This window comes from Leiobunum rupestre, chromosome 3 (assembly GCF_980474605.1).
Source record: "Leiobunum rupestre chromosome 3, qqLeiRupe1.1.hap1, whole genome shotgun sequence".
NCBI classification, from domain to species: domain Eukaryota; kingdom Metazoa; phylum Arthropoda; class Arachnida; order Opiliones; family Sclerosomatidae; genus Leiobunum; species Leiobunum rupestre.
Genome location: NC_143386.1, coordinates 9943332 through 9969227, shown reverse-complemented (window position 1 = coordinate 9969227; position 25896 = coordinate 9943332). Strand labels below are relative to the sequence as shown.

General features: G+C 36.1%; 2 protein-coding genes across 3 annotated transcripts in view; one reads left to right on the top strand and one right to left on the bottom strand.

The window, feature by feature from the left end:
• LOC149949445 (uncharacterized) overlaps window positions 1-17997 on the bottom strand; it is an 87981-nt gene extending 69984 nt beyond the window's left edge. The window contains exon 1 of the mRNA XM_090167793.1: window positions 17617-17997. Within this exon, the coding sequence (XP_090023919.1) occupies window positions 17617-17685 (69 nt within the window). The 5' untranslated portion in view covers window positions 17686-17997. The remainder of the gene's footprint in view (window positions 1-17616) is intronic.
• Window positions 17998-19698: 1701 nt separating this feature from the next.
• Col4a1 (Collagen type IV alpha 1) overlaps window positions 19699-25896 on the top strand; it is a 49608-nt gene continuing 43410 nt past the window's right edge. The window contains exons 1-3 of one of the 2 annotated variants that reach the window (XM_090167792.1): window positions 19699-19865; window positions 19938-20273; window positions 20622-20682. In XM_090167792.1, the coding sequence (XP_090023918.1) occupies window positions 20191-20273; window positions 20622-20682 (144 nt within the window). In that variant the 5' untranslated portion in view covers window positions 19699-19865; window positions 19938-20190. Of the gene's footprint in view, window positions 19866-19925; window positions 20274-20621; window positions 20683-25896 lie in introns of both variants that reach the window. The other variant, XM_090167791.1, reaches the window with a different exon arrangement.

The window sequence follows — 25896 nt, the reverse complement described above, 5'->3', positions numbered from 1 at the left end:
ATTTTGGTCGGCAGCAAAAAAAAAGGTGGGGTTGTCAACAAACGGTCTTCAGAGGAACTAATGTAAAATATGTGGCTGTAAACCGTCCCTAGCAGCATTAATTTGTTCCATGACTGAAGCATGGCCGAAGACCAAAATAAAATCGTTTCTACGGTGATTCCAGCTGTTCAAGGGAAATTAAAAAAGGGATCTCTTTTTCAACTGCCCGAAAGATCAACAAAATTCAGTAAATATATAAATTAAATTTTCAATTTTCAATTTCCCGCGCTGAACGCTAATGATTGTACCATATGACGGCCAGGTGGCGATAGAATCGTAATTCCAAAACCACCTTTAATACTTCAAAGGCAGAGAGTCCTTATCTTTCCTTCATGGTTTTAGTAAAACGTATTAGAGATACTTAGCACCAGAAGTATATAATATATATGTTAAGAGATAAGTGTCCATCTAGGTTAGAAAAACGAAACGTATACCTTCGCAGTTTGCAATGGATTTTCCCGCTTACTATTACCATATGTAACATAATTCTCATAAGTATGCCATAAAAGAATTTTCTTTAATGAAACCTCGTTTCCGGGATATGATGCAAATCACGTCATTTCCGACTTCGTGACGAAAAACGTGTCTTCAGCTTTAGTGCTGGGAAATGAAAATAAGTGAAGTATTTATCGCGCGTTTCTAACTTAAACAATCCATAATTTAGCTCGTACCACGCGATCACGTGTTTTGTTGCCATGGTAACAATGATGATAAGAATTTTTGCATTTGTGGGTCCACTTATTGTATGTTCCGTGTTAAACAAAGTCTCATTGAAATTTTTTATACGGAAATGTTATACAGAGGCATATTTATGAGTAATTATGTTACATATGCTATTACCCGAGGTTCGTAACAAAGGTAACTATAAGGTTGCCTCGATGGCATGGTTTTTTTATCAAAATATTACGGCTTTTGCGTCGCTAGGTAAAATCGTGACGTCAGCCAGATGAGATCGTATTGAAAATCAACGGAGGCTCATCTGGGTGACGTTATCAATTTTAACTAGTACAGATATTGTTACAAACATCTTCTTGGTCGAGACCCCCCTTGACTATTACTGCTAGTATTACTTCGACTCAAATGGCAGATCACTGTGTGAATAATCAAGTTTAGATTTTAATCATAATTCAATTATTTTTAATATTTATACAGCCACTTTCGAATTTATGCCCGGGGGAACAATTTATGTGGGGGACGGAAAAACCTCACCGACGTGAGCTTCAATCGCCTCAGTTATAGGGAACCAATCAGATGCCGAATTGATTTCATTTTTTATGACTAAATTCGTCTCAACATGCATACTTGAAGTAACTTCATAATGTATTCGAACTGCACTATTTTTATTCCGTAGCGCATTTTGAAAAATCATCGGGAGCCTACAAAGGTACATGTTTCAAGCAACTAATATTAGCAGTTACTGTATAGGAAGATCGAGGGGCCGGACATTCACCAAAAATGGGTATGGGATTTCTCGATTTCTCGTTGGATTTCGGGATTTCTCGATAGATTTCGGGATTTATCGATATATTTCGGGATTTCTAGATAGATTTCGGGATTTCTCGATTTGTCGTTGGATTTCGGGATTTCTCGATAGATTTCGGGATTTCTCGATTTCTCGTTGGATTTCGGGATTTCTCGATAGATTTCGGGATTTCTCGATATATTTCGGGATTTTTTAATAGATTTCGGGATTTCTGGATTTCTCGTTGGATTTCAGGATTTCACTTCGGATTTCGCGATTATGCAATATTTCAATTTCTCGTCAGATTTCGGGATTTTTCGATTTCTCGTTGGATTTCGGGATTTCTCGATAGATTTCGGGATTTATCGATATATTTCGGGATTTCTAGATAGATTTCGGGATTTCTCGATTTCTCGTTGCATTTCGGGATTTCTCGATAGATTTCGGGATTTCTCGATTTCTCGTTGGATTTCGGGATTTCTCGATAGATTTCGGGATTTCTCGATAGATTTCGGGATTTCTCGATTTCTAGTTGGATTTCGGGATTTCTCGATAGATTTCGGGATTTCTAGATATATTTCGGGATTTTTTATAGATTTCGGGATTTCTGGATTTCTCGTTGTATTTCAGGATTTCACTTCGGATTTCGCGATTATGCAATATTTCAATTTATCGTCGGATTTCGGGATTTTTTCCCGGATTTCGAGATTTTGAAGAAATCCAGGCTGAACTTCGGATTTCTTGGAATGTATACGGGACAGAGGCGTACCGAGGGTATATGGCACCCAGTTCTAAATTTTCAAAATGCCGCCCCCTATATACAAAAAAAATATATTTGAAAGATAGTAGTGTTTTTGGCTCCCCCTACAAGAAGTACAGCTTGGCGCCCGGTTCAAAATGTACCCCCTGAACCCGGGTCTGCACGCCTCTGGTACGAGATCTCTGTAAACCTCCAACCCCTCGAGGAAGGTGGACACTTCTCTGAATAGATACATATACTTATGACGTAACCGAACTTAATTTGCCCAAATTACACAATTTCGTAACGGCTTAGAAAGCCGCTTACAATAACAATTAAAATATCCTTAAGGTACCCATAGATAAAATAATACATTGAAGTAGCAACGACAAACTTTAAGTAACAACACCTTTAAAGAATGACTAAGTAATTCCAACTAATGACAATAATTAGTCGATTTGTAGGCAAACATTTTCTCAACACACACAAAAGATTCCCAACGGACTAGGCAAGCGTAAAAGAAAAGAAAAAAAGACTTTTCTTGGGGGTAATAGGTGCGCCTCGGAGTTAGAAGTGCCCCCAAAGCGGTAAATCTCCCGAAAATCGATGCTGCAAGGAAAAACAAACACAAAGGAGAACAAAAGAATAAAAATTAGTTTCTCTCTTGAGAAATTGGGCACCATCCTCCATTCGTGCTCAACGCTCTGAAGCAAAGAATAAATTTCCTAAAAGCTATAGGGAAAGAGCTGGTTATCTTAAGGTATTCAGCTCCGTATAAATATCTTTCAGAGCTATAAAATAGGCCAGTAAAAAATATCCTACTAATATTTTTTCTCATTCAGCAATTTCAAGAATCTTTTTATACGTTCTCAATCGTTAATAGAATGGCGTGGACTAAAGACTGCGGGCTTGACATATGACGGCGTTCGTACGAAAAACGTCGATAAAATCATGCAAAAACAAGCCTTTAACGTCTTTTAAGAATCTAGAGAAAGGGGAATTTTGACGATAGATGGCGGCCTGTCGTTATATGCGGGGCCGAGCCACCGATTAGCCTTTACGAAGTTTTAATTCCGGAACGGTCGCTTTGCTTCGAACAATGCGTGAATAATGATCAAATTTATCTACGTTAAGACACGCGTAGCCAACATCCGGGGTCCTCTAACTCCTCTCCACTAGCGCCGCCGGTGTCAGGATCTATCTTAAGAAACATTAGTCAAAATTTCAAAGATGGCCGGGGCTTATCATTTTTCTAACTAACTCGAGTTAAAGGCATCGCCTAATTTGCTATGGATTGCTGTAAGATTATTACGGGAAAGGGCTTATTTCGTAACGGTAGGCGAGAGATGGCGCCCCGTACGTTGGGCGTGGTTTATAAATCGGGGCTTTGGCTACTGCCTTTTAAATTTGAAGATTTTTTTTGGAAATTATAATGGATAATTTTTTGTTGGCAATGGTATGTTGATAAGTATAATGGTAAGTCGATGATGATTATGGTTAAGAAAACCCCAAGTTAGTATTAACGACTTGCTTTTAAATAGTAGGCAAATACCAACTCTGGTAGTAAAACTTACAAATTATTGAAAATAAAAAGAAATTATGGTTGCGAAACGAAAAATTACTAGAGGAAAAATAAGATTTCTGGTTTTAAAAATACAAATTACTTTAGGAAAATTACTTATCACGGTTAAAAAAGTATGCATAAAAATAAAACTTCGTTATATTTACAAAAATTAAAACACTTATTTTTAAACCTAGGCTTAACTAGGGTTTTTAATAATAAAAATTTTAATATGTGTAAATATAACGAAGTTTTATTTTTAATCCTACTCATTTAAATTTACACATAGAACTGCAACAACTTAACAATTTTTAAAAATTATCAGGGTTAGGAATACAATTTATGGTTGTAAAAATACAAATTACTGTAGAAAAATACTAATTCTGATTTAAAAATTATCAGGGTTAGGAATACAATTTATGGTTGTAAAAATACAAATTACTGTAGAAAAATACTAATTCTGATTTAAAAATTCAAATTAATTTAAGAAAATACTCATTCTGGTTTAAAAAAATACTAATTCTGGTTTTAGAAAAATAGAAATTATTGTACTAAAAATACAAATAACTGTAGGAAAAATACAAATAACTGTAGTATAAATACAAATACCTGTAGGAGAAATACAAATAACTGTAGGAAAAATACAAATGACTATAGGAAAAATACAAATAACTGTGGGAAAATACAAATGATTGTAGGAAAAATAAAAATTACTGTAGGAAAAATACAAATAACTGTGGGAAAAATACAAATGATTGTAGGAAAAATACAAATGACTGTAGGAAAAATACAAATGATTGTAGAAAAATACAAATTACTGTAGGAAAAATACAAATAATTGTGGGAAAAATACAAATGATTGTAGGAAAAATACAAATGATTGTAGGAAAAATACAAATTACTGTAGGAAAAATACAAATAATTGTGGGAGAAATACAAATGATTGTAGGAAAAATACAAATGATTGTGGGGAAAATACAAATGATTGTAGGAAAAATACAAATGATTGTAGGAAAAATACAAATTACTGTAGGAAAAACTAGCAATTACCGTAGGAGGAAGGAAATGATTGATTTACGGCGGTTCATCGTGTAACCTAGCGCGGCGTTCTTATCGTGACGTAACAGATCCCGTGAGCGGCCGGTACGAATCGGGAACGCAGCAGGTAGACCCAGTGTTCTTTCCGTAAACTTTTCTTAAAGAGAGCGAGGGAATAAAAAGAAAATTGGATTTATCGACTAACGTGTCGAGTATTTTCTTTTTTAGCGAGACGGACAAATGAAAGATGCTTAATGACACCATCGATTGCGACGGGTTTCAACTTAAGAGGGAACAAAGAACGCCCGCTCTGTCACACAAGCCGCGATGGGCATTCTTTTTAAAGGGACGCTCAGCTCGCGCTCGCTCATTTTTTAGTGCCGAAATTGGAGCTTCTCTCTTTCCGTGCTTATTTGAGCGGTGAAATCGACGCTCATCTATTTTCGACCTTTTTTAAGAGGCGGAAATCGGCGTTCATCTATTTTCGACCTTTTTTAAGAGGCGGAAATCGGCGTTCATCTATTTTCGACCTTTTTTAAGAGGCGGAAATCGGCGTTCATCTATTTTCGACCTTTTTTAAGAGGCGGAAATCGGCGTTCATCTATTTTCGACCTTTTTTAAGAGGCGGAAATCGGCATTCATCTATTTTCGACCTTTTTTAAGAGGCGTAAATCGATGCTTATCTATTTTCGACCTTTTTAAAGAGGTGGAAATTAGCGTTCATATATTTTCGACCTTTTTAAAGAGGTGGAAATCGGCTTTCATTTATGTTAGTTCTTATTTGAGCGGTGAAAGCATAGCTCGTATTGTTATGAGCAGTGAGATCAGAGCTCTTCTATTTTAGCTATTAAAGGAGCAGTGAAATTGGAACTCCACTCACTTTCGCTCTCTTTCAAAACGATATTTATGGGCTCAAAATAGCTCAAAATGAGAGGAGAGCGCCCATTTGCTCAGACAAGAAGGTTTAAAAAGGGGGAAGAAGGAGCTAAAAAGGAATCCATCGAGTTTTAAAAGTCAACGGAAAAAAGCTTTAAAGGGGTGAGGGCAGAAGAGATAAGGACGTGGAAAATGAGGGCAAAACCTTATTAAGAAGTTTTTATCTACCGTGCGCTTGGAAGATCCTAAAAGGTAACCCTCCCTCCCTACAGCCCCCTCCTCGCATTAGCATTAGCCAGGTACACTCTGAAAGTCAATTAGGAATTCAAATTTTCAATTGAAACTAGAAAGTTTTTTGAGTAAAAAAAATGTGAAAGTGAATTTTAAAGTTCGACGAAATTTGCGTTTAAAAGTACTTTTTGGAAATTTTCAGTTCCAACTTTACTTTTATGGCTAAATAACATTATTGTGTAAGAAAAAATCTAGAAATTAATTAAATGGGAGTAGCAGGGAGGTTTTTGAAAGTTGCGAAAAAAATAAGTAATTTAAATGCATTATAATTATAGACCAATATACATTTGATTTTAAAACTCTATCAGATTTGGTATCGTAAACTAGAGATCGGCGTAACAGATAAATTAACTGGCAAAATTTCAATTAATCATAAAAATTGCGGTTAACCGTGGATATTATCCATGGATAGAACGATTTAATATGGGATAAAGCCAAAAATAACTGATTATTTGTTGGATAATTTTTGTTTATGGATATTATCCAAATAAACGGTTAATTTTTATCCAAACGCCGACCTCTATCGTAATAGTAAACAGCAACCATAGACAATCCTGTGGTATCGGTCTCAGGGCATCACATTTTATTAAATAGAATAATTATCGCGTTTGTCAAAGTATAAGATACTTTCGCAGTGGTAACGCCATTAGAGGGTGATTTATAAATACCCGAGGTTTTAACAGATGGCGCCTACAGTCTGTAACGTATAAATTTTAAATTATGTAAAAACCGCGGGAAAATATGAACACGCCTAATTCTTACTGAGGTTAACATTGTAACCCGGCCACCTGAATTAATGGTTTTAAAAGTCGCATGATGACTTAGCTCTAAGGTGGTGCCTTGGGTATTAACCTAGTTTATTATTATTTATAAGAACCAGACGACATCTTTAGCATTAAAATAGCTTACCTGTAGGCAATAGCGCTTAAAATCTTGTCTGTGAATTTTAACTTGAGTAAGTATTTAAGCTAGAGATGGAGTCTTTAAGCTCTTAAGAGTTCATTTTACGTTAATACCTAATTAATTGTCTAATTTAAAATCCTTTAATTATTTAAAGGTCTAGAAGAGATTTTCATGTATACTTGTAAATTGGTTGTCCGAGGGTAAATGCAAAAGCTTAGTTGAATTCCTTTTATCGTAGTCGATCCATTAGTGAGCCATTCAAATAATGATTCCACCCTCCACAGATGGCACCCCTACGTTGGGCGTGGTTTATAAATCGAGGCCTTGGCTACTACCTTTAAAAACTACTAAATGGTTAGTTAGTCATTCGATATGATACGTTGAAAGTGATTATGGTAGGATATCCCCAAATTGGTATAAAACAAAATTTTTAAAGATTATAATTCTAATATTTCAATTACAAAAATACTTTGAAAAAACTACTAATTTGGTAACAAATCTCGAGGATTATAATGTCGATGAAGCTAAGAAATACGGTAGGAAAAATACTAATTTCGGTTGTAAAACTACAAATTATGGTAGTAATAATACTAATTTCGATTGTAAATCTACAAATTATGGTGGAGAAAACACTAATTATGGTTGTAAAACTACAAAATATGGCAGATACTCATTTTGGTTGTAAAACTACAAATTATGGTAGGAAAAATACTAATTTGGGTTGTAAAGCTACAAATTACGGCAGTGAAAATACTAATTTTAGTTGTAAAACTACAAAGTACGGTAGGAAAAATACTAAATCTGGTACTAAAACTACAAAGTACGGTAGGAAAAATACTAAATCCGGTACTAAAACTACAAAGTACGGTAGGAAAAATACTAAATCTGGTACTAAAACTACGAAGAACGGTAGTAAAAATACTAAATCCGGTACTAAAACTACAAAGTACGGTAGGAAAAATACTAAATCTGGTACTAAAACTACAAAGTACGGTAGGAAAAATACTAAATCTGGTACTAAAACTACAAAGTACGGTAGGAAAAATACTAAATCCGGTACTAAAACTACAAAGTACGGTAGGAAAAATACTAAATCTGGTACTAAAACTACGAAGAACGGTAGTAAAAATACTAAATCCGGTACTAAAACTACAAAGTACGGTAGGAAAAATACTAAATCTGGTACTAAAACTACAAAGTACGGTAGGAAAAATACTAAATCTGGTACTAAAACTACAAAGTACGGTAGGAAAAATACTAAATCTGGTACTAAAACTACAAAGTACGGTAGTAAAAATACTAAATCTGGTACTAACACTACGAAGAACGGTAGTAAAAATACTAAATCCGGTACTAAAACTACAAAGTACGGTAGTAAAAATACTAAATCTGGTACTAAAACTACAAAGTACGGTAGGAAAAATACTAAATCCGGTACTAAAACTACAAAGTACGGTAGGAAAAATACTAAATCCGGTACTAAAACTACAAAGTACGGTAGGAAAAATACTAAATCTGGTACTAAAACTACAAAGTACTGTAGGAAAAATACTAAATCTGGTACTAAAACTACAAAGTACGGTAGGAAAAATACTAAATCTGGTACTAAAACTACAAAGTACGGTAGGAAAAATACTAAATCTGGTACTAAAACTACAAAGTACGGTAGGAAAAATACTAAATCTGGTACTAAAACTACAAAGTACGGTAGGAAAAATACTAAATCCGGTACTAAAACTACAAAGTACGGTAGGAAAAATACTAAATCCGGTACTAAAACTACAAAGTACGGTAGGAAAAATACTAAATCTGGTACTAAAACTACAAAGTACGGTAGGAAAAATACTAAATCTGGTACTAAAACTACAAAGTACGGTAGTAAAAATACTAAATCTGGTACTAAAACTACAAAGTACGGTAGTAAAAATACTAAATCTGGTACTAAAACTACAAAGTACGGTAGTAAAAATACTAAATCTGGTACTAAAACTACAAATTACTGTAGAAAAAATCCAAATTGAATTTTTTCGATGTTAATTCGATCCATTAAGGGCCCATTCATTTCGGGTATTCCAACCGCCCCGAAGTTATTATAAAATCCAGACAGTAGCTGGTAGGAAAATTTGTCAAAGACAGCGAGTACACGCCCAAACCGGATCCATTTTGTCGAGGAAAGGATAAATCGTCTCAATCGACGCGACCAACAAAAAAGGCCCAGTTCCGTACAAGGCGTACTAACAAACGAGCGTGGATTCCCACAGCTTGTTTTGGGGGTTTAAATTCAATAAATTGAAAAGAAGAGGACACGGCCAAAGAGAGTCGAGAAAGTGGCGCGAAACTTCGCAACGAGAACCGGAAAAGAAACCATTCAAAGTACAAGTACAAAGAGAGGCGACGGAGGGTATCAACTTAATAGAATCGTATCAATTCAAAGCCGGAGCAAGCTCCAAAACAGCCCCTTCATCTGACAGCGAGATCTCGAAGGGAAGACCCGACTGAAACGCCTTTGAATAAAATAGCAAATGACGCGGGGTAGAAACAGAGATGCCAAATCGACGCTTTTAGTCTCGAACAAATTGCCACTATTAGGGGGGAGGCGAAAGCCCCAGACGGAAGACACACACGCAAAATGAATTTCGTGGATTTTATCCTACAGCGCTCCTCCTCTATTACGGCTCCTTTAAAAGCGGCTTCCCGGCCTAATGGCTGGGCGGAACGGGACAGCTGACATCGCGGGGGCAGATTTCGTAGACACTTGTGCACGTACAAAGGGGGACGACTTTACTCGACCTTCTTCTGAAATGGATAAATACGGGTGTAGATAGTTTCGTGAACGCTGTCAAGTCACAAGAAGGGGACGAGCTGGGCGGATAGTTCGGCTTTTCCAAAACCATCAATGGATGGTTTTTGGGGTTTGGTATTTTTTTTGGTCGTTCCTCCTTCCTACGGGGGAGGGCCGCGGCTAGGTTCACTTCTGCTCCCACTTTCCGTTTGTGCCGGAATTTTTGACGCAATGGTCGGAGACCCTGTCTACTGGTTGAAAGGACTATTCTCGCCATTTTCTATTGTCTACTTTCCGCGTGAAGGGGGGATAGGGTATGGATCTACCCCACCCCCCTCCCGTGGGTCCGTCTAGGATCGGTTTCCTTTGTTTGCTAATGGTTGGGACGTAATGCAATTTGTAATGAGCTTGCTTTACCCCCCCCTCCCAGCCGTCATTGTGGGGACGTCATCGAATGGATACGTTAAGGGGGACATTATTGGTTTGGAAAATCCCTTACCAATAGCAGTTAATTTAATCGTAATTGAGTAACGGGTTTTTAATTGTTTATTTTTGAGGCATCAAATGGTGGTGTAATAGGTGTAATATGAGTATTTTGATTTATTATCTCCATCCTGGTTCGAGGGGACGGATATTCAAAGAATCCGGTATGCTTTCCAAGAATTCGAAATCCAGTCTGGATTTATTCAAAATCTGGCAAGAAATCCAGAAATCCGATGCAAAATCTTGAAATCTAGATATCCGATAAGAAATCGAGAAATTTCAATATCGCGAAATTCGACGAGAAATCCCGAAATCCGACGTGAAATATTGAAACCCAGCGGGAAATTGAGAAATCAGACGATATATTCCGAGATCCGGGACAAAAGCCATGAAATCCGAAATCCAACAAAAAATTTTGAAATCCCGAAATCCGGGACAAAAGTAAAAAAATCCGAAATCCTGAAATCCGACTAAAATTCATGAAATCTCGAAATACGACGATAAATCTCGAAATCCGGGAAAAAAGGTAAGAAATCCGGAATCCAACAAGAAGTCTCGAAACCCGGGTCGAAAGTTAAGATATCCGAAATCCAACAAGAAATCTTGAATTTTGAAATCCAGCGTGAAATCCCGGATTTCAAAATCGGATCCCGTACACATTTTTGGTTTATGTCCGACCTCTCACCCTGGTCCATCTAATTGTAATTTTACATACTGAATTTGTCTTATGTTACAAAAGAATTTATTGTTTTTTCATAAAACATTGTTTAAAAAAGTGTAAAACATTTTGGTAATAAATCAGTAAGTTGTTATTTCCTTTCCACTAAAAAGGTGAAATAGGGGCAATCTAGCATAAACATAAATATTAAAATCGACCTGCTTAAATTTTGGTTTCCCTTTAAGCCATTTTAAAAAGGTCTGTACACGGTAAAACATTTAGCCCTATCTAGACGCGCACGTTACGCGGTAGCCAAACTACAGCTAAGACTCACTCTCAATTTCTAATTAATAAATGTCCTTAAACGGGACGAGAAACACTCAGTTAAATATCATTTTTGTCCTTGTACTACGAAATCTAAAGAGGCCGAAAGATATTAGAGATTAAGCACTCGACGTTACGAAACGGAAAAGACCGAGCTTCCATAATGCATTGCAAACGTATACGTCAAGCCAAGTTGGCAGTGCTGACGAGGCATTTCGAATTTCAAGTTTAAATTTCTTCGCTTAACCTCTCTTAACTTCCAAGTCACGATATATGTATATAATCGGAGAACGACGTCAGTTGACAGTGGAGTTGAAAGGCGGTATTGTTAGGCCTTATAGCGTACTGCAATCCAGAAGGGCCAAAAAATGAGCGTCAAGCGAAGGGGGCACTTCGGGAAAGAGGACCTAAAAATGTCCCTCAAATCGTAACTGCTCAGTTTCACGCTCAACGTCAACAAAAAATATCTACCACGGCTCGAAAAAAATTGCCAAGCCTTTTTGGAATTCTTCCTTCAAAGCCTCTTCATAATTTTTCTACTTCTGTAACGGGCTCTTTACAGTTTTGTCCGCTTCGTGCTTAAAGGAATTGGGTTCATCGTTGGTCCTTAACCGATTCTCCACGAATTCCTGCTCTTTTAGAGCGGACATTAATTAAATTAAACGCGAATTAAGAGCTCGAGCAGTACTGACGTGATTCATTATATAAATACAAATGGTGGAATTTTTATTAAGCTTTATGGAAAATTAGATTAGGTATTTTATTAAATTAAATATTCTGTTCTGATATTATTCATTATAGAAATATAAATCACGAAATTTCGATATCATTTTTGTACCATTTTTGACAACAGATGGAAAGTTAGATTAGGTATTTTTTATTAAATTAAAACTTCTGTTCTGATATTATTTATGATAGAAACATAAATTACGAAATTTAAATATGATTTTTGTATCATTTTTGACAAAAGATGGAAAGTTAGATTAGGTATTTTTTATTAAATTAAATATTCCGTTCTGATATTTTTCAATATAGAAATATAAATCACGAAATTTCAATATGATTTTTGTACCATTTTTGACAACAGATGGAAAGTTAGATTAGGTATTTTTTATTAAATTAAAACTTCTGTTCTGATATTATTTATGATAGAAACATAAATTACGAAATTTAAATATGATTTTTGTATCATTTTTGACAAAAGATGGAAAGTTAGATTAGGTATTTTTTATTAAATTAAATATTCCGTTCTGATATTTTTCAATATAGAAATATAAATCACGAAATTTCAATATGATTTTTGTACCATTTTTGACAACAGATGGAAAGTTAGATTAGGTATTTTTTATTAAATTAAAACTTCTGTTCTGATATTATTTATGATAGAAACATAAATTACGAAATTTAAATATGATTTTTGTACCATTTTTGACAAAAGATGGAAAGTTAGATTAGGTATTTTTTATTAAATTAAATATTCCGTTCTGATATTTTTCAATATAGAAATATAAATCACGAAATTTCAATATGATTTTTGTACCATTTTGACAAAAGATGGAAAGTTAGATTAGGTATTTTTATTAAATTAAAACTTCTGTTCTGGTATTATTTATGATAGAAACATAAATTACGAAATTGTAATATGATTTTTGTACCATTTTTGACATCAGATGGAAAGTTAGATTAGGTATTTTTTATTAAATTAAATATTCTGTTCTGATATTATTCATTATAGAAATATAAATCACGAAATTTAAATATGATTTTTGTACCATTTTTGACAACAGATGGAAAGTTAGATTAGGTATTTTTTATTAAATTAAAACTTCTGTTCTGATATTATTTATGATAGAAACATAAATTACGAAATTTAAATATGATTTTTGTACCATTTTTGACAACAGATGGAAAGTTAGATTAGGTATTTTTTTATTAAATTAAAACTTATGTTCTGATATTTTTCATTATAGAAATATAAATCACGAAATTTCAATATGATTTTTGTACCATTTTTGACAAAAGATGGAAAGTTAGATTAGGTATTTTTATTAAATTAAAACTTTTGTTCTGATATTATTCATTATAAAAATATAAATCACGAAATTTCAATAAGATTTATTTACCATTATTGACAAAAAGGAAATTTACGTGAAAATTAGATTAAGTAATTTAATCAAGATTTACTTCAGGCTGGAAATAAATGAAAATTGAATAATAGATTTAGAATTAATTCATTTAATATAAATATATGAAAAATGGAAAACTAAAAAGATTTGTAATTCTAAATATTTTGGAATTATGTATTGTTAAATTTACTCCATAAAACTAAAATGTCGTATTTAAAACTATCGTTTGAAAATTTCTGGCTAATAAGCAAATTAATTTGCTTTTGAGATTTTCTCTGACCTTTTAATCTAAAATTGCAAATTTTTTTAATTTTTATATTATATAAATTATTCGGTTACAAAATAAATTCGTTGAGTTCATTTTAGCAGTTGACTGATAGTTATATTATTACCGTAAGTAACATAATTTCCATATGTATGACAATTAACAGAAATTATCACCGAACTGATTTTCAGAGCTAATGCGTAATCAAAGTTTAGTTCAGCACAGAGCCCCCTAGTGTCTAAATATGTTTCGGTCAGAAAAGTATCATTAAAACAATAAGAAGTGACATCCTTATTGTTGTTATGTTACTTATGATAAACTGCATAAATTAATGAAGAAAATTTACAAAATTTGATATAAATTATTTGTTTCAGTGGATATTTTAGTTAAGCCTTTCCGCACACGGGGCAGGCATTATTTTACAAAATTTTATCCCTTGTGTTTTACTGAACGCAGCCCAAACGTTGTCTGCTATTTAAAATTCTAACGTCTAGATCTCAATTTGTTTCCAAAGTTTTCAATCCAAAATTTGAATGCGGTGTTAAAACTGTCTATTAACCAGCAAATTCCAAAATATTTGAGCCAAATTTCTTAATAATTAACCTCTAATCCGACCAAAAAAACGTGTCAAAGCTCAAGAAATAATCGAATAGAGAGGCTCGGATCGTCTATCGCGGGGGGAAACATATTACCTACAACATAAGGCGAAGAAATACGAAGGTTCATCTAGCCTTCATTCGCGCTAACAGGTAAGGTTGATTCCGAATATAATATATCGCGTTTCCAAGGAGCAGGTGCATCTCAATAGCGCCATCTAGGAAAGACACCGTGACCTAAACTAGCGCGAAAAAGGGAACTGATGGAGAATTAAACGAATGGGAGGGGATCGTCGTAAAAGCTCAAAAGGGGGCGCTAGAATCAGGTGGGCGTGAGCGTGTCTGTGAGGTAATCATTCCCTTTAAAGAGGAAATTCAAAATTATCTTTCTTTTTAACCCCGCGGTTTTTTTTCCGCCTTATTTTATTAAAAAAGTGAGCAAACTTTTTGAAAAGTGAAACTTGCGGTACCAGCATCTTTCGGCTGGTGTTGGAGAAGGGTGGGGTGTCGTGAAAAATCACTCGGAAGATGATTTCGCGGTGCAAATCGCGCCCTATAGGCATTTCCCACCAAAGGGAGAAATAGAGAAAGGGAAGGGGGGGAGCTACTACGAACGAGGGCCCGATAAAGTCATTTGCCCCGTGAATAATGCTTTGCAGCATGTCGAAAAATGTTTTCGCGGTTTCTTTCGGAACAGCACCGCATGGGCGTCTTATGGATGTGTTGTTTTTCCACATACCTGACATAATTTAAGGGGTATATTAGATAACTTCAGGGCCGTCGAAAGCGGCCCCGGGCCCTGACAAAACAAACAAGAGAGCAGTTATTACTAGAGAAAATTATACAGTTTCGCGGCTATACTTTGGAGATGGTTGTATACTCGGTACTCAAAAGTTGCACGGGCCCGGGCCCTGAGAAATCTAATATTCCAGGCCCCAAAGAGAGCAGTTATTACTAGAGAAAATTATACAGTTTCGCGGCTATACTTTGGAGATGGTTGTATACTCGGTACTCAAAAGTTGCACGGGCCCGGGCCCTGAGAAATCTAATATTCCAGGCCCCAAAGAGAGCAGTTATTACTAGAGAAAATTATACAGTTTCGCGGCTATACTTTGGAGATGGTTGTATACTCGGTACTCAAAAGTTGCACGGGCCCGGGCCCTGATAAATCTAATATTCCAGGCCCCAAAGAGAGCAGTTATTACTAGAGAAAATTATACAGTTTCGCGGCTATACTTTGGAGATGGTTGTATACTCGGTACTCAAAAGTTGCACGGGCCCGGGCCCTGAGAAATCTAATATTCCAGGCCCCAAAGAGAGCAGTTATTACTAGAGAAAATTATACAGTTTCGCAACTATACTTTGGAGATGGGTGTATACTCGGTAATAAAAAAAATAACGGGCCCGGGCTAAAAAAAACAATAATGGTGGGCCTCACAAGAGATGTTAGCCCTTTTCAAGGATAAACTAATGAGAATCGTCGAAACCCGGGGCCCCGTCCTGCCAGGGGCCCCGGAAATATATCGGGGCCCGTGGAGAATAAGCGTATAGCGGGTAAAATTCAATACATGAACGATTTTCTATTCCTTTAACACCACGTCATGAATTGCAATTTCACAAATCTTAAAAAACAAGTCAGCAAATTAGTTTTAGTCCACGCGTTGCTGTCTTTATAAGATTCATTTGCCTTTTCAGTTAGTATAGAGCCCCCTAGCGACCAGCGCGATAATCTTAATTTACTGGATTTTCGTCAAATTAGTGGAAGCTTTGCGTTTAGCAATCGAAAACTCAGCGGCAAAATTAGTTAGGTTTCTCAATACTAACTTAAAAGGCTCTTAATCAAACTATTAAGTAAATAGAGCAAGAGCTAGCAAATTTCGACTAATAGTTTCAAATCTTGCGCATAGATGGCGCAACCTCTCCAAAAAGATGAATACTTAGTAAAGCTTCGGCAAGAATGCATCTTTGGTACCTGAATGCACTCTAGATTTAATTTTTAAATAAATTAACCAGTCATAATTTCCTAAAATACACAACACTTTCAAATCTTCGCAAAGTCGTGCAGAGACATTTCGGGCCCCGGGAGGAAATGAATGAATCGCGGGCCCTTCTAAATGAAATTTTCAAGGGGGCTGCTTTATGGTACCGGGCCCCTAAAAATCATGCTTATGGGCCAATTTCCACCGGACCCCGGAGATATTTTGCTGGCCCCTCTAACTGAAATTTCCAAGGGGGCTACTGGTGAAGGGCGAGGCTATGGGCCCTTATGGTACCGGGCCCTAAAAATCATGCTTATGGGCCCATTTCCACCGGGCCCTGGGAATTTTCGCGGGCCCTTCTAACTGAAATATCCAAGGGGCTGCTGGTGAAGGGCAAGGCTATGGGCCCCTATGATACCCGGCCCCTAAAAAGCAAGCCCATTTCCACCGGACCCCGGGATATTACCATCCCGGTCCCCCTCCCCCTCTGCACGGTCCTGAATCTTCCCCACAATGTGTCAAATTAAGTAGGGAAGGGTCTTGATAGAGTTCATCAAAACGCGACGCCTTGTTTCGTCTCGTTTAAGAAGATAGGAAGAGCCCAATCGTAAATTTCGCGCATTATTTGTGGCCTGTTTTTTTTTTGTTCGGCTTCTTTTAAAAGCGGGGGATACAGAAAATAAAACCTGTTATGAAAATACGCTCCCATATAATGCTACGCGGATAATATAGTCAATTGCATATATATATAATATATATAAATGCATAGAGAGCTGAAAATATCAAAAGTTTAAGCCCAAGCGCGTTCTTTCGAGACAGAATAGGTAATATTTCAACGTTCCAGCAAATGTAAATGCGAGATAAACAAGGTTTTAGCTACTTCGCAAAAATATATAAGGATATATCTTCGAATTCGACCCTTTCCAAATAGCATATTCATTCAGAAAACGGTCTATATTCCCTCTACTCACCCCCCAAAAATAGTACCCTTCGATTCCACAATCTGTAAAAATGACCAAATATATCATAAATTCGAATTTCGGAATCTGACAAAAATTCTCCGGTTCAATCTAAAAGTATACCCCTGGAAGGCAACTTTTCCGAGACGGTTCCAGTTCGGAGTGGGAGAACGTTCCCGCGGGACGGACGGCGCGCGCTGATCGATTACTCTCTCCACTATCGTAGACGGAACAACCCTAACCGAAGACGCGCTAGATTCGAGAAACGTTCCGGAAAGTTTCTTTTTCAACCGGTACAATTTTAAGAATTACAATTAAAAGAAATTAACGCTATTAATCATTCACAGTTTAAAAAATAGTTATGGGAAGCTAAATAAATAATAATAATAATAATAATAATGACTTAATTATTAAATAAAATAGGCATAGTTACCGTTAGACGCAAAAATCAGCGGGTTAGAAATACGCGTTCGTAGGCCTAATTTCAACGAGACGCAAAAAATGATACAATGTAATAAGGCGCTTGAACACTCACCGCGGAATCCGCAGCTCGAAGCAACGCAAAGGAGCAGACGATGCACAGCAAAAAATCTTTCAAAAACATCGCGGTCAGGTCCACAGTTCTCGCGTAGGGCCCACGACCGACCCAAACATGAAATTTTAAACCTCTTTATAAACTCGGCCGATTTTTGGTCGACAACTAACAATTTAAGTGGGAAAATTATCGGTCAGTTTCTTGTCCGTTCCAGTGGCGGTAGCGTTGTTTTGTTCGATGTCCACCTTCGTAGCCGGTCTCGTGGGGAAGTTATCGGCCCGTCCCGCGGCAAGAACTCGCCATAGCCCGAAACGCCGAAGCCGCTTTTGGGCCTTCGCTGGTTTTGGAAGAAGCCAACTTTTCTCCTCTCGCAGGACGGAAAACCGAACGACGCCTTTTCTCCGGCGTACTCTTCCGCCACTCGGAGAGATAAAATAGTCCCCCGATTCTCGACGTCTCTTCGGAACGCGAGGGGGAAGGAAACTCTACACCCACACGAGACGAATTCGACAAAATATCCCACAGAATTCGAAAGGAAAAAAAGAATTTATTTGTATACAAAAGTAATTAAAATTGTGTATTGAAACGCGTACAATATTTAATTGGTTTTTAATGCATTTTTGTTTGTAAAGGGTAATTTTAGTAAATGAACTTGCGCTCCAATAAAGATAATTATTGCCAGGACGTACGAAATGTATAGTCGTATAAGAAAAAATATTGGCCACACCTTGGATAAATAATAGTAGTTCCTACTAGGAATTACAACTGGACTGGTTTAAAGATTTTAATATGGATTTAAAGATATTAGAGGATGATTTAGTTCAGGATTTTAGGACATAAAACTAGTTTTATAGAGATTTAGATATTTTCGATCTAATACTCATGATGGCTAGGATGATGAAATTTAAAATTTAATATGGATTTTAAGATCCAAAAATCCTGATCTAAATGTTCAGATTATTTGGATATAAACTGTTTTTTTAGATCTGATACTCATGATGGCTAGGATGATAAGATTTAAAATTTAATATGTATTTATGGGTATAAAAATGTTTTTTTAGAGATTTAGATATTTTTAGATCTGATACTCATGATGGCTAGGGTGGTGAGATTTAAAACTTGCATTTTTAGAGATTTAGATATTTTTAGATCTGATACTCATGATGGCTAGGATGATGAGATTTAAAACTTGTATTTTTAGAGATTTAGATATTTTTAGATCTGATACTCATGATGGCTAGGGTGGTGAGATTTAAAACTTGTTTATTTAGAGATTTACATATTTTTAGATCTCATACTCATGATGGCTAGGATGATGATATTTAAAACTTGTTCTTTTAGAGATTTAGATATTTTTAGATCTGATACTCATGATGGCTAGGATGATAAGATTTAAAACTTGTTTTTTAGATATTTAGATATTTTAAGATCTTATACTCATGATGGTTAGGATGATAAGATTTAAAACTTGTTTTTTAGATATTTAGATATTTTAAGATCTGATACTCATGATGGATATAGGATGATGAGATTTTAAATTTATATTTTTAAAGATTTAGATATATGACTTCGAGATATCAGAACTGATTTTGGAATTGAAATTCTTATTTTTCCCCTCGAAGAATATTAAGTTTTTACTTCCGATTTCCATAAAAATATCATATTTCAAAAACGTTCAAAGGAAGTTAGAATTTTTGAACAAAACTTTTATTTATATTCATAGGAAAATATCCCCAAGGCATTTGCCTTAAAAACCAAATACGTTCTTTTTAAATGTCTATTCCTTTGAAAAACCACAAATATAAAAGTGAGCTTTTAGAAGGCCTAGGGCCACTGTGGAAAGTAGGCACAACCATCCATTTGATGGGTGTTTATGGTGGATACAATTTTGTATACGCGGCCAAAAAGATGAAAGCGGAAGAGAGCGGGGGGGGGGGATGCTGTCCAGAAAAGTCTTTATACACGAAGCGGAAAGGAAAGAAAGTAGTTCCTCCGCCACGCCGATCGCGAAAGGGGGGCGTCCTGAGAGACGCTCACGTGACTTGTACGCCTCCGCCGTCGGGGAAACGACTCCGCCGTCAGAGGGATGCGAAGCCGGGATAATTCGGGCAATATCTTTATTCTCGCTTCTCCGTGGAGAGAGCGCGAGTGAAGGCGAGGCGAGGGAACTTTCGGACAACGCCGGCGAGAGCAAGGATTCCAGCGCGGGACCGACACCCGCGACCGCACGCTGACTTCGCCGCCCTAAAGTATTACTACTTTTTTACAGTTTTATTTTTTGGCAATTCTAGCCACCCCTTCACTTCCAGCTTTTCCGACAGGCTTTGTCGCGGAATTGGCCACCCCAAAAGATAGGGACGATATGGTCAAAACGGGGTAGAGCCCTGCCAAAGGGGCCTGGCGTGTTACTTTTCCACAATTTTTAATTCCTTAAAAATTTAAGGGAAAAATACGAAAAGAGTTAAATGAACGTTGGTAGACGGACTCGGCTGTTTTGAGAAGAAAATCGCGTGTGTGTGGTTCTCTTTTAAGACTACGGTTACAAATTTGAAAGACCATAAAAACAAAAGGCCAATGTGGAGTCCGTCCGGTCGCGATGGACCGGCCAGAAGGAGGCTCAGGATGAAGATGACCACCGGATCTTCCTATTCTAGCGAGTAAGTTGGACCGTTACTTTTTTAAACATTAGTTTTACAGCAACAATATCAATGTAAAATTAAAGTGAACACCGCGAAATTGTGGAATAAATATTTCATCAAAATTTTGCTTTAATAAACATTTATATTGGCAATAAAAATTTTATCTTTATCAAACATTTTTATTGCTCATAAAAATTTTAACTTTATATATTGTTAGTAAAATTTTTTACTTTATCAAACATTTTTAATGCCACAATTTCGTAGTTTTTAATTTAATTTAAATTCACGAGCGTCGATTTTTATGATTAGAATTTAAATGGAAATAGCAGAACTGTGCTAAAATTTTCTGAACTTTTTTCTTTTCAGTCTCATTGTAATAACGTTAATACTGCTGATTTCAACGATAGCAACAGTATCCGCTCAAGGGGTGAGTCGAAATCATTTTTTCCCATTGGAGAATATACGTGTGGGAAATCAATTGCAAGGGTTTCAGGGAGAAGGTCGCGTTCGCATCGGACGGGTTGGCGTTCGGAGAGAGAGCGGAGGAGATGCACGTTGCTGATCGACTAGTTTGGTCTTTCTCCATCTCTCCTCCTCCTCCTCCTCCCCCGTCGGCTCCTCTCAACTTCGGGGAAGAAACGCGATAGACTACGAAAATAGTCTCGATATGGGCGGTTCTACTGATCAATTCAAAGGGAATAATTAATTAGGCCGCGAATTCTAATTCCGATAGATATCGATAATATCGTTTTATGTAAATGTGTCGGTGACGTCATGCCGTTATTACTCCGATAACTTCGGCTAGGGAGTCAATAAAGGGGAACTGAAACTATAAGAGAAACTGAATACTTTGCATAATTTCCAATACGAAATGTAAATGAATCAGATAATATCAGAAGTTGATAAGGTATCACTTAGGAGAGAAGTATCCATTACCATATAATGCTGATGTTAATCGTTTTAAACATGTACCTTCGTTAGCTCCCGTTGATTTTTCAAGACATTTTAGTAGAAAAAATAGCGCGAGGTAAAAATATTTTTTTAAACTATTTTAAACGTAAATTTTGGGTGCCCATTGCGAACGTACATGTTTTATTTTAATGGGCTAAATACTTCTGTCTTATGAGCTATATTATTAACTTCTGATAATATTGATAAAACTATTTAATTGTTTAACCAACCATTTAATTCCTTAGCAACTATAGACTAATATAATAATAGTAAGTGTTGGGAGCTTTATTATTATATTATTATAAAATTATTATTATTACTCGACAGCTTTGACCATAGCCGCCATTTTAGTCTAGTTTTTTTCTCCATCAGATAAAGCAAAGGTGACGTTGCGTGACGTAGCACTTACACCAATTTATAACTATCAAATAATTCCCACGGATTTTTCACGCTTATCCATATAAGGTCCGTTTCTGTAAAGTCCTACCCTGTCTAATTGATTTGCTATATAAATCGTTTATTATCGCCTAAAACTCTGACTGATTAACGAGAAATTTAATTAAATAATAATAATAATAATCAGCTAAGCTAATACCCAAGGCCACACCTCGGGCCCAAGTCAGCTAGCGACTTTGCCTTAAAACTAGCTGTAAAGATTGTGAACAAACGATAAGAATATCAGTTGTCCAAACCGTGAATGAATAAATGTAGGCCAAATAAATCCTTAGCTCCCTTTTAAAATTAAAAAAAGCCACAGCGGAAAATAAGGGCAAGTCACGCCATCTATAGGTAATATTTAATATTAGGCATTATCAATTCTCAAGTGGCGGGAGTACACGATCGGGCATAAAATTCGCGTCTGTACGAAGATAACCGCGCGCCAGAATTCCGAGAATCACGATTAAAGAAATAAAATTTGCGCCTCATGGTTCGATCACGGTTACGTAAACTAAAAGATCCATTAATAGTTGCAACAAATAATCACCAGAGGGCAGTTTTCCAGAAGGAAGAAGGAGGGGGTGACAACGGGGGGGGGGGCAGATAAGAGAACTTTCTCGAAGTGACGGTGTGAGAAAACGATAATGAACGGTTGTTCTATGAAATCAGGGACGCGGCTACGGCTACACGCGGGACCTGTCCCTTACCCCCGGTCCATGCCCGCCCCGGGTTTGGAATACGTAATAGGGCGCTTTCTCAAAAAGGGCATCGGCAGGAGCCGCATTCCACTTCCGAAATATCCCCGGACCCTTGACCTCTCGAGACACACACCATCAGGCAGACCCCTCCGTACACAGGGGCTGCTCCAGGGGGGCCGTCAGCGTGACTTTCCCATTCCGCTGCGAGCCAGGAGACCAATTATACACCGAAAACCGTTTCCCCACTGTGTTATTTTTACATAATTCACGGTCGAACATCAAGTTGACAATAGATATAGTGGATCATTGACAATAGATAATGTGTATCTGTAGAAAACAAAATAGGTTTACAGTTACTTCAAATTATTTACAAATGCTTTATTTTTACAGTATTTTCAATGTTTTTAGTAAGGGTACTATTTGGATAGTACCATAGTACTAACTGGATTGACAATAAGTAACTTAGTACTAACCGGACAGAGTTAAAGTAACTTAGTACTAATTGGACAGAGTTAAAAAACTTAGTACTAATTTGGACAGAGTTAAAGTAACTTCGTACTAATTGTACAGATTTAAAGTAACTTAGTCCTAACTGGACAGAGTTAAAGTAACTTAGTACTAATTGGACAGAGTTAAAGTAACTTAGTACTAATTGGACAGAGTTAAAGTAACTTAGTACTAAATGGACAGAGTTAAAGTAACTTAGTACTAAATGGACAGAGTTAAAGTAACTTAGTACTAAATGGACAGAGTTAAAGTAACTTAGCTCTCTGTACTGCTGACAGTGGCGTAGCCAGGGGGGGGCACAGGGGTCGTACGTACAAATATTTTTATTTATATAAATTTTTTTCAATGGTGTGCCCCCCCCCCCCGAAACAAAATCCTGGCTACGCCACTGACTGCTGAACTAAAAATTGATTGTACAATCAGTTCGGTGACCATTTTTGTAAATTGACATACTTATTGTTACTTATAATAAACCAATAGATCTTTGTGGAAAATTGATATAAACCCATACATAAAATATACTTATAGAAAATTTATATAGGCCATAAAGAGGTTTAAATTTAATTCAAAATAATTTACAGATGTGTAATTTTTATAATCTTCTCTCTGAAATATAGATTTTTGGGTAAAGGTACTTATTGGAATAGGATAAATGAATATTTTGATTTCGATAGCTATTTAGTGAAAGAAGCTCAAGTATTGACAACTTTGATTTGGAACGAACGTGACAGAAATATTCCGCAGTTAATGATGGTGGTGCCGAAATAGCCGAAAATCGCGCCACATAAATTGACCAATTTAAATAAGCGCCCAGCAATCTTCATTGGTATAAAATAATGATATTTGGAGATCAGAGAGAGACCATCAAGGAAAAGACGCTGGGAATAATGATAGCGTTAAAAGCAAAATCACGTATCTAGTCAAAATGAAATTTACGACCTTTCAAGTTTTAACTACCGTGTGCAAACTCAGCACACAATCAACGCAAACATAAAAAAGACAAAGAATTTACGACAATATTTACATAAATCTTGTCTAATAACGAGGTACCTCGTATCAGAAGTATATAATTTATATTACGAGATAAGTATCCACCTTTGGCAAGTTCACATTCCGTTTTCTATGGGGGACACCGCATTACGGTGAAAAATTCACGGCTTGTATAACTCCGCCTGAATATAAAAAAAATTAGAATATGGAGATATATTATAAAACTTATATAAAACTCTATTTTTATTATGAAAGTCACTATTATATGTAATTTACTTACCACAATTTTTTCTTTTAAATCATATTTTTAAAAATCAGTAAGAGCCTACTAACAATTGTAAGAGACAAGTTTCAAGCAAATAACACTTATAGTTAGCATAATAGAGATATGAACACTTTTATCGTAGGATTATGTAATATACTTCTGTCAATACTATATCTTAATTTATATTTGGATAATATTTCAAGCTAAAGAAAATTTTAATTTCGTAGTCTAATATTTCAAAAATCTTTTGAAAAACCGCGTGTTTCAAGCTAATAAAATTTGCAGTATCTCGTAGGAGTATCTTATATACTTTTGTCTACAATAAGTCCTAATTTGTCATTGGACTATATTTCAAGCTAAAGAAAATTTTAATTTTTTACAATAATATTTAAAAAGATATTTTGAAAAGCAGCGTGTTTCAAGCTGATAAAAATAGCAGTATACACTTCTCACTAAATCCTTAACCTCAATTTGTATTTATTCTGTATTTCTAGCCAAGGTAAATATTAATTTAATTTTTCTCTGAAAAAGCCGTGTTTTTCGAGCGTATAACATAAACACTATATGGATAATACTTCTATAAAACCAGGTTCACACTTACCCCCTTAAATCTCTTCGTTTTAGATAACTAGTTTTCAAAACCAGCCTGAGAAATCGCTTCGTGTTGGTTCGAGAAGAAACTAGTCCAAATCGGTTCGCTTAGAATCGCTTTCAAAACGACAAGGCGGGGAAAGTAAAATTGCTCGTATTTTCCAAAATAATGGGAATAAAATTCTAAATAATGTCTAATAATATTACTTTAATCATGATTAACTAATTGTTTTGATAGACATTTTAGTATTTTCAAAATTCTGGTCATAATTTGAATAAACCTTGGCTATAAGAGAACCGGGGTGAAGAGATTTCGCACGTATAAACCAAGAATTATCGTCGGCGGTCAAAACTGTCTATCAAACCGACCTAAACTGGGTTTAAGCTTAAGAGGCTCATAAGCCCCATTAGAAAAAGTTATCCATACTGAGGTAATGGTTCAACAATAAAGGAAATTATTCAGTGATAGGCTTAAGTCGTGTTACGTATAATTCAGGGTGTATTCAGTGTCAGTGTTTTCGGAAGCTCGGGATATTTGCCAAAACAACTGTTGGTCCCCCCTTTCACCCCGAAATCCCGCCCCCCTCCTGGCAATGTTTACGCGGCGAGGGTCGACAACACTCCCGACGTCTTCCTGGATGGCCCCGAACTTTGCCTCTCCAAAGTTGCGCCGCGTCATAAAACTAAAACAACGCCAGCTGCCAACAAATGCCGACGCGTCAGACGGAAGAAAAATATCCCCAGCAACGCCAAATTGGACCATACCGCTAATCAGAATTTCAACAAGAATGAAGACTAAGAATGGATAATATCAAGACTAAGCCCGGTTTTACGAAACGTGTAGGGAAAACGCCTAGAATAATTTCGTGACAATAAGCTGTAAATGGGGAATTTCAGAATGAAGACAAAAAAGGATAATATTGAGATTAAGCAAGGTATTACGAACCGTGAGGGAAAACGCCTAGAATAATTTCGTGACAATAAGCTGTAAATGGGGAATTTCAGAATGAAGACAAAAAAGGATAATATTGAGATTAAGCAAGGTATTACGAACCGTGAGGGAAAACGCCTAGAATAATTTCGTGACAATAAGCTGTAAATGGGGAATTTCAGAATGAAGACAAAAAAGGATAATATTGAGATTAAGCAAGGTATTACGAACCGTGAGGGAAAACGCCTAGAATAATTTCGTGACAATAAG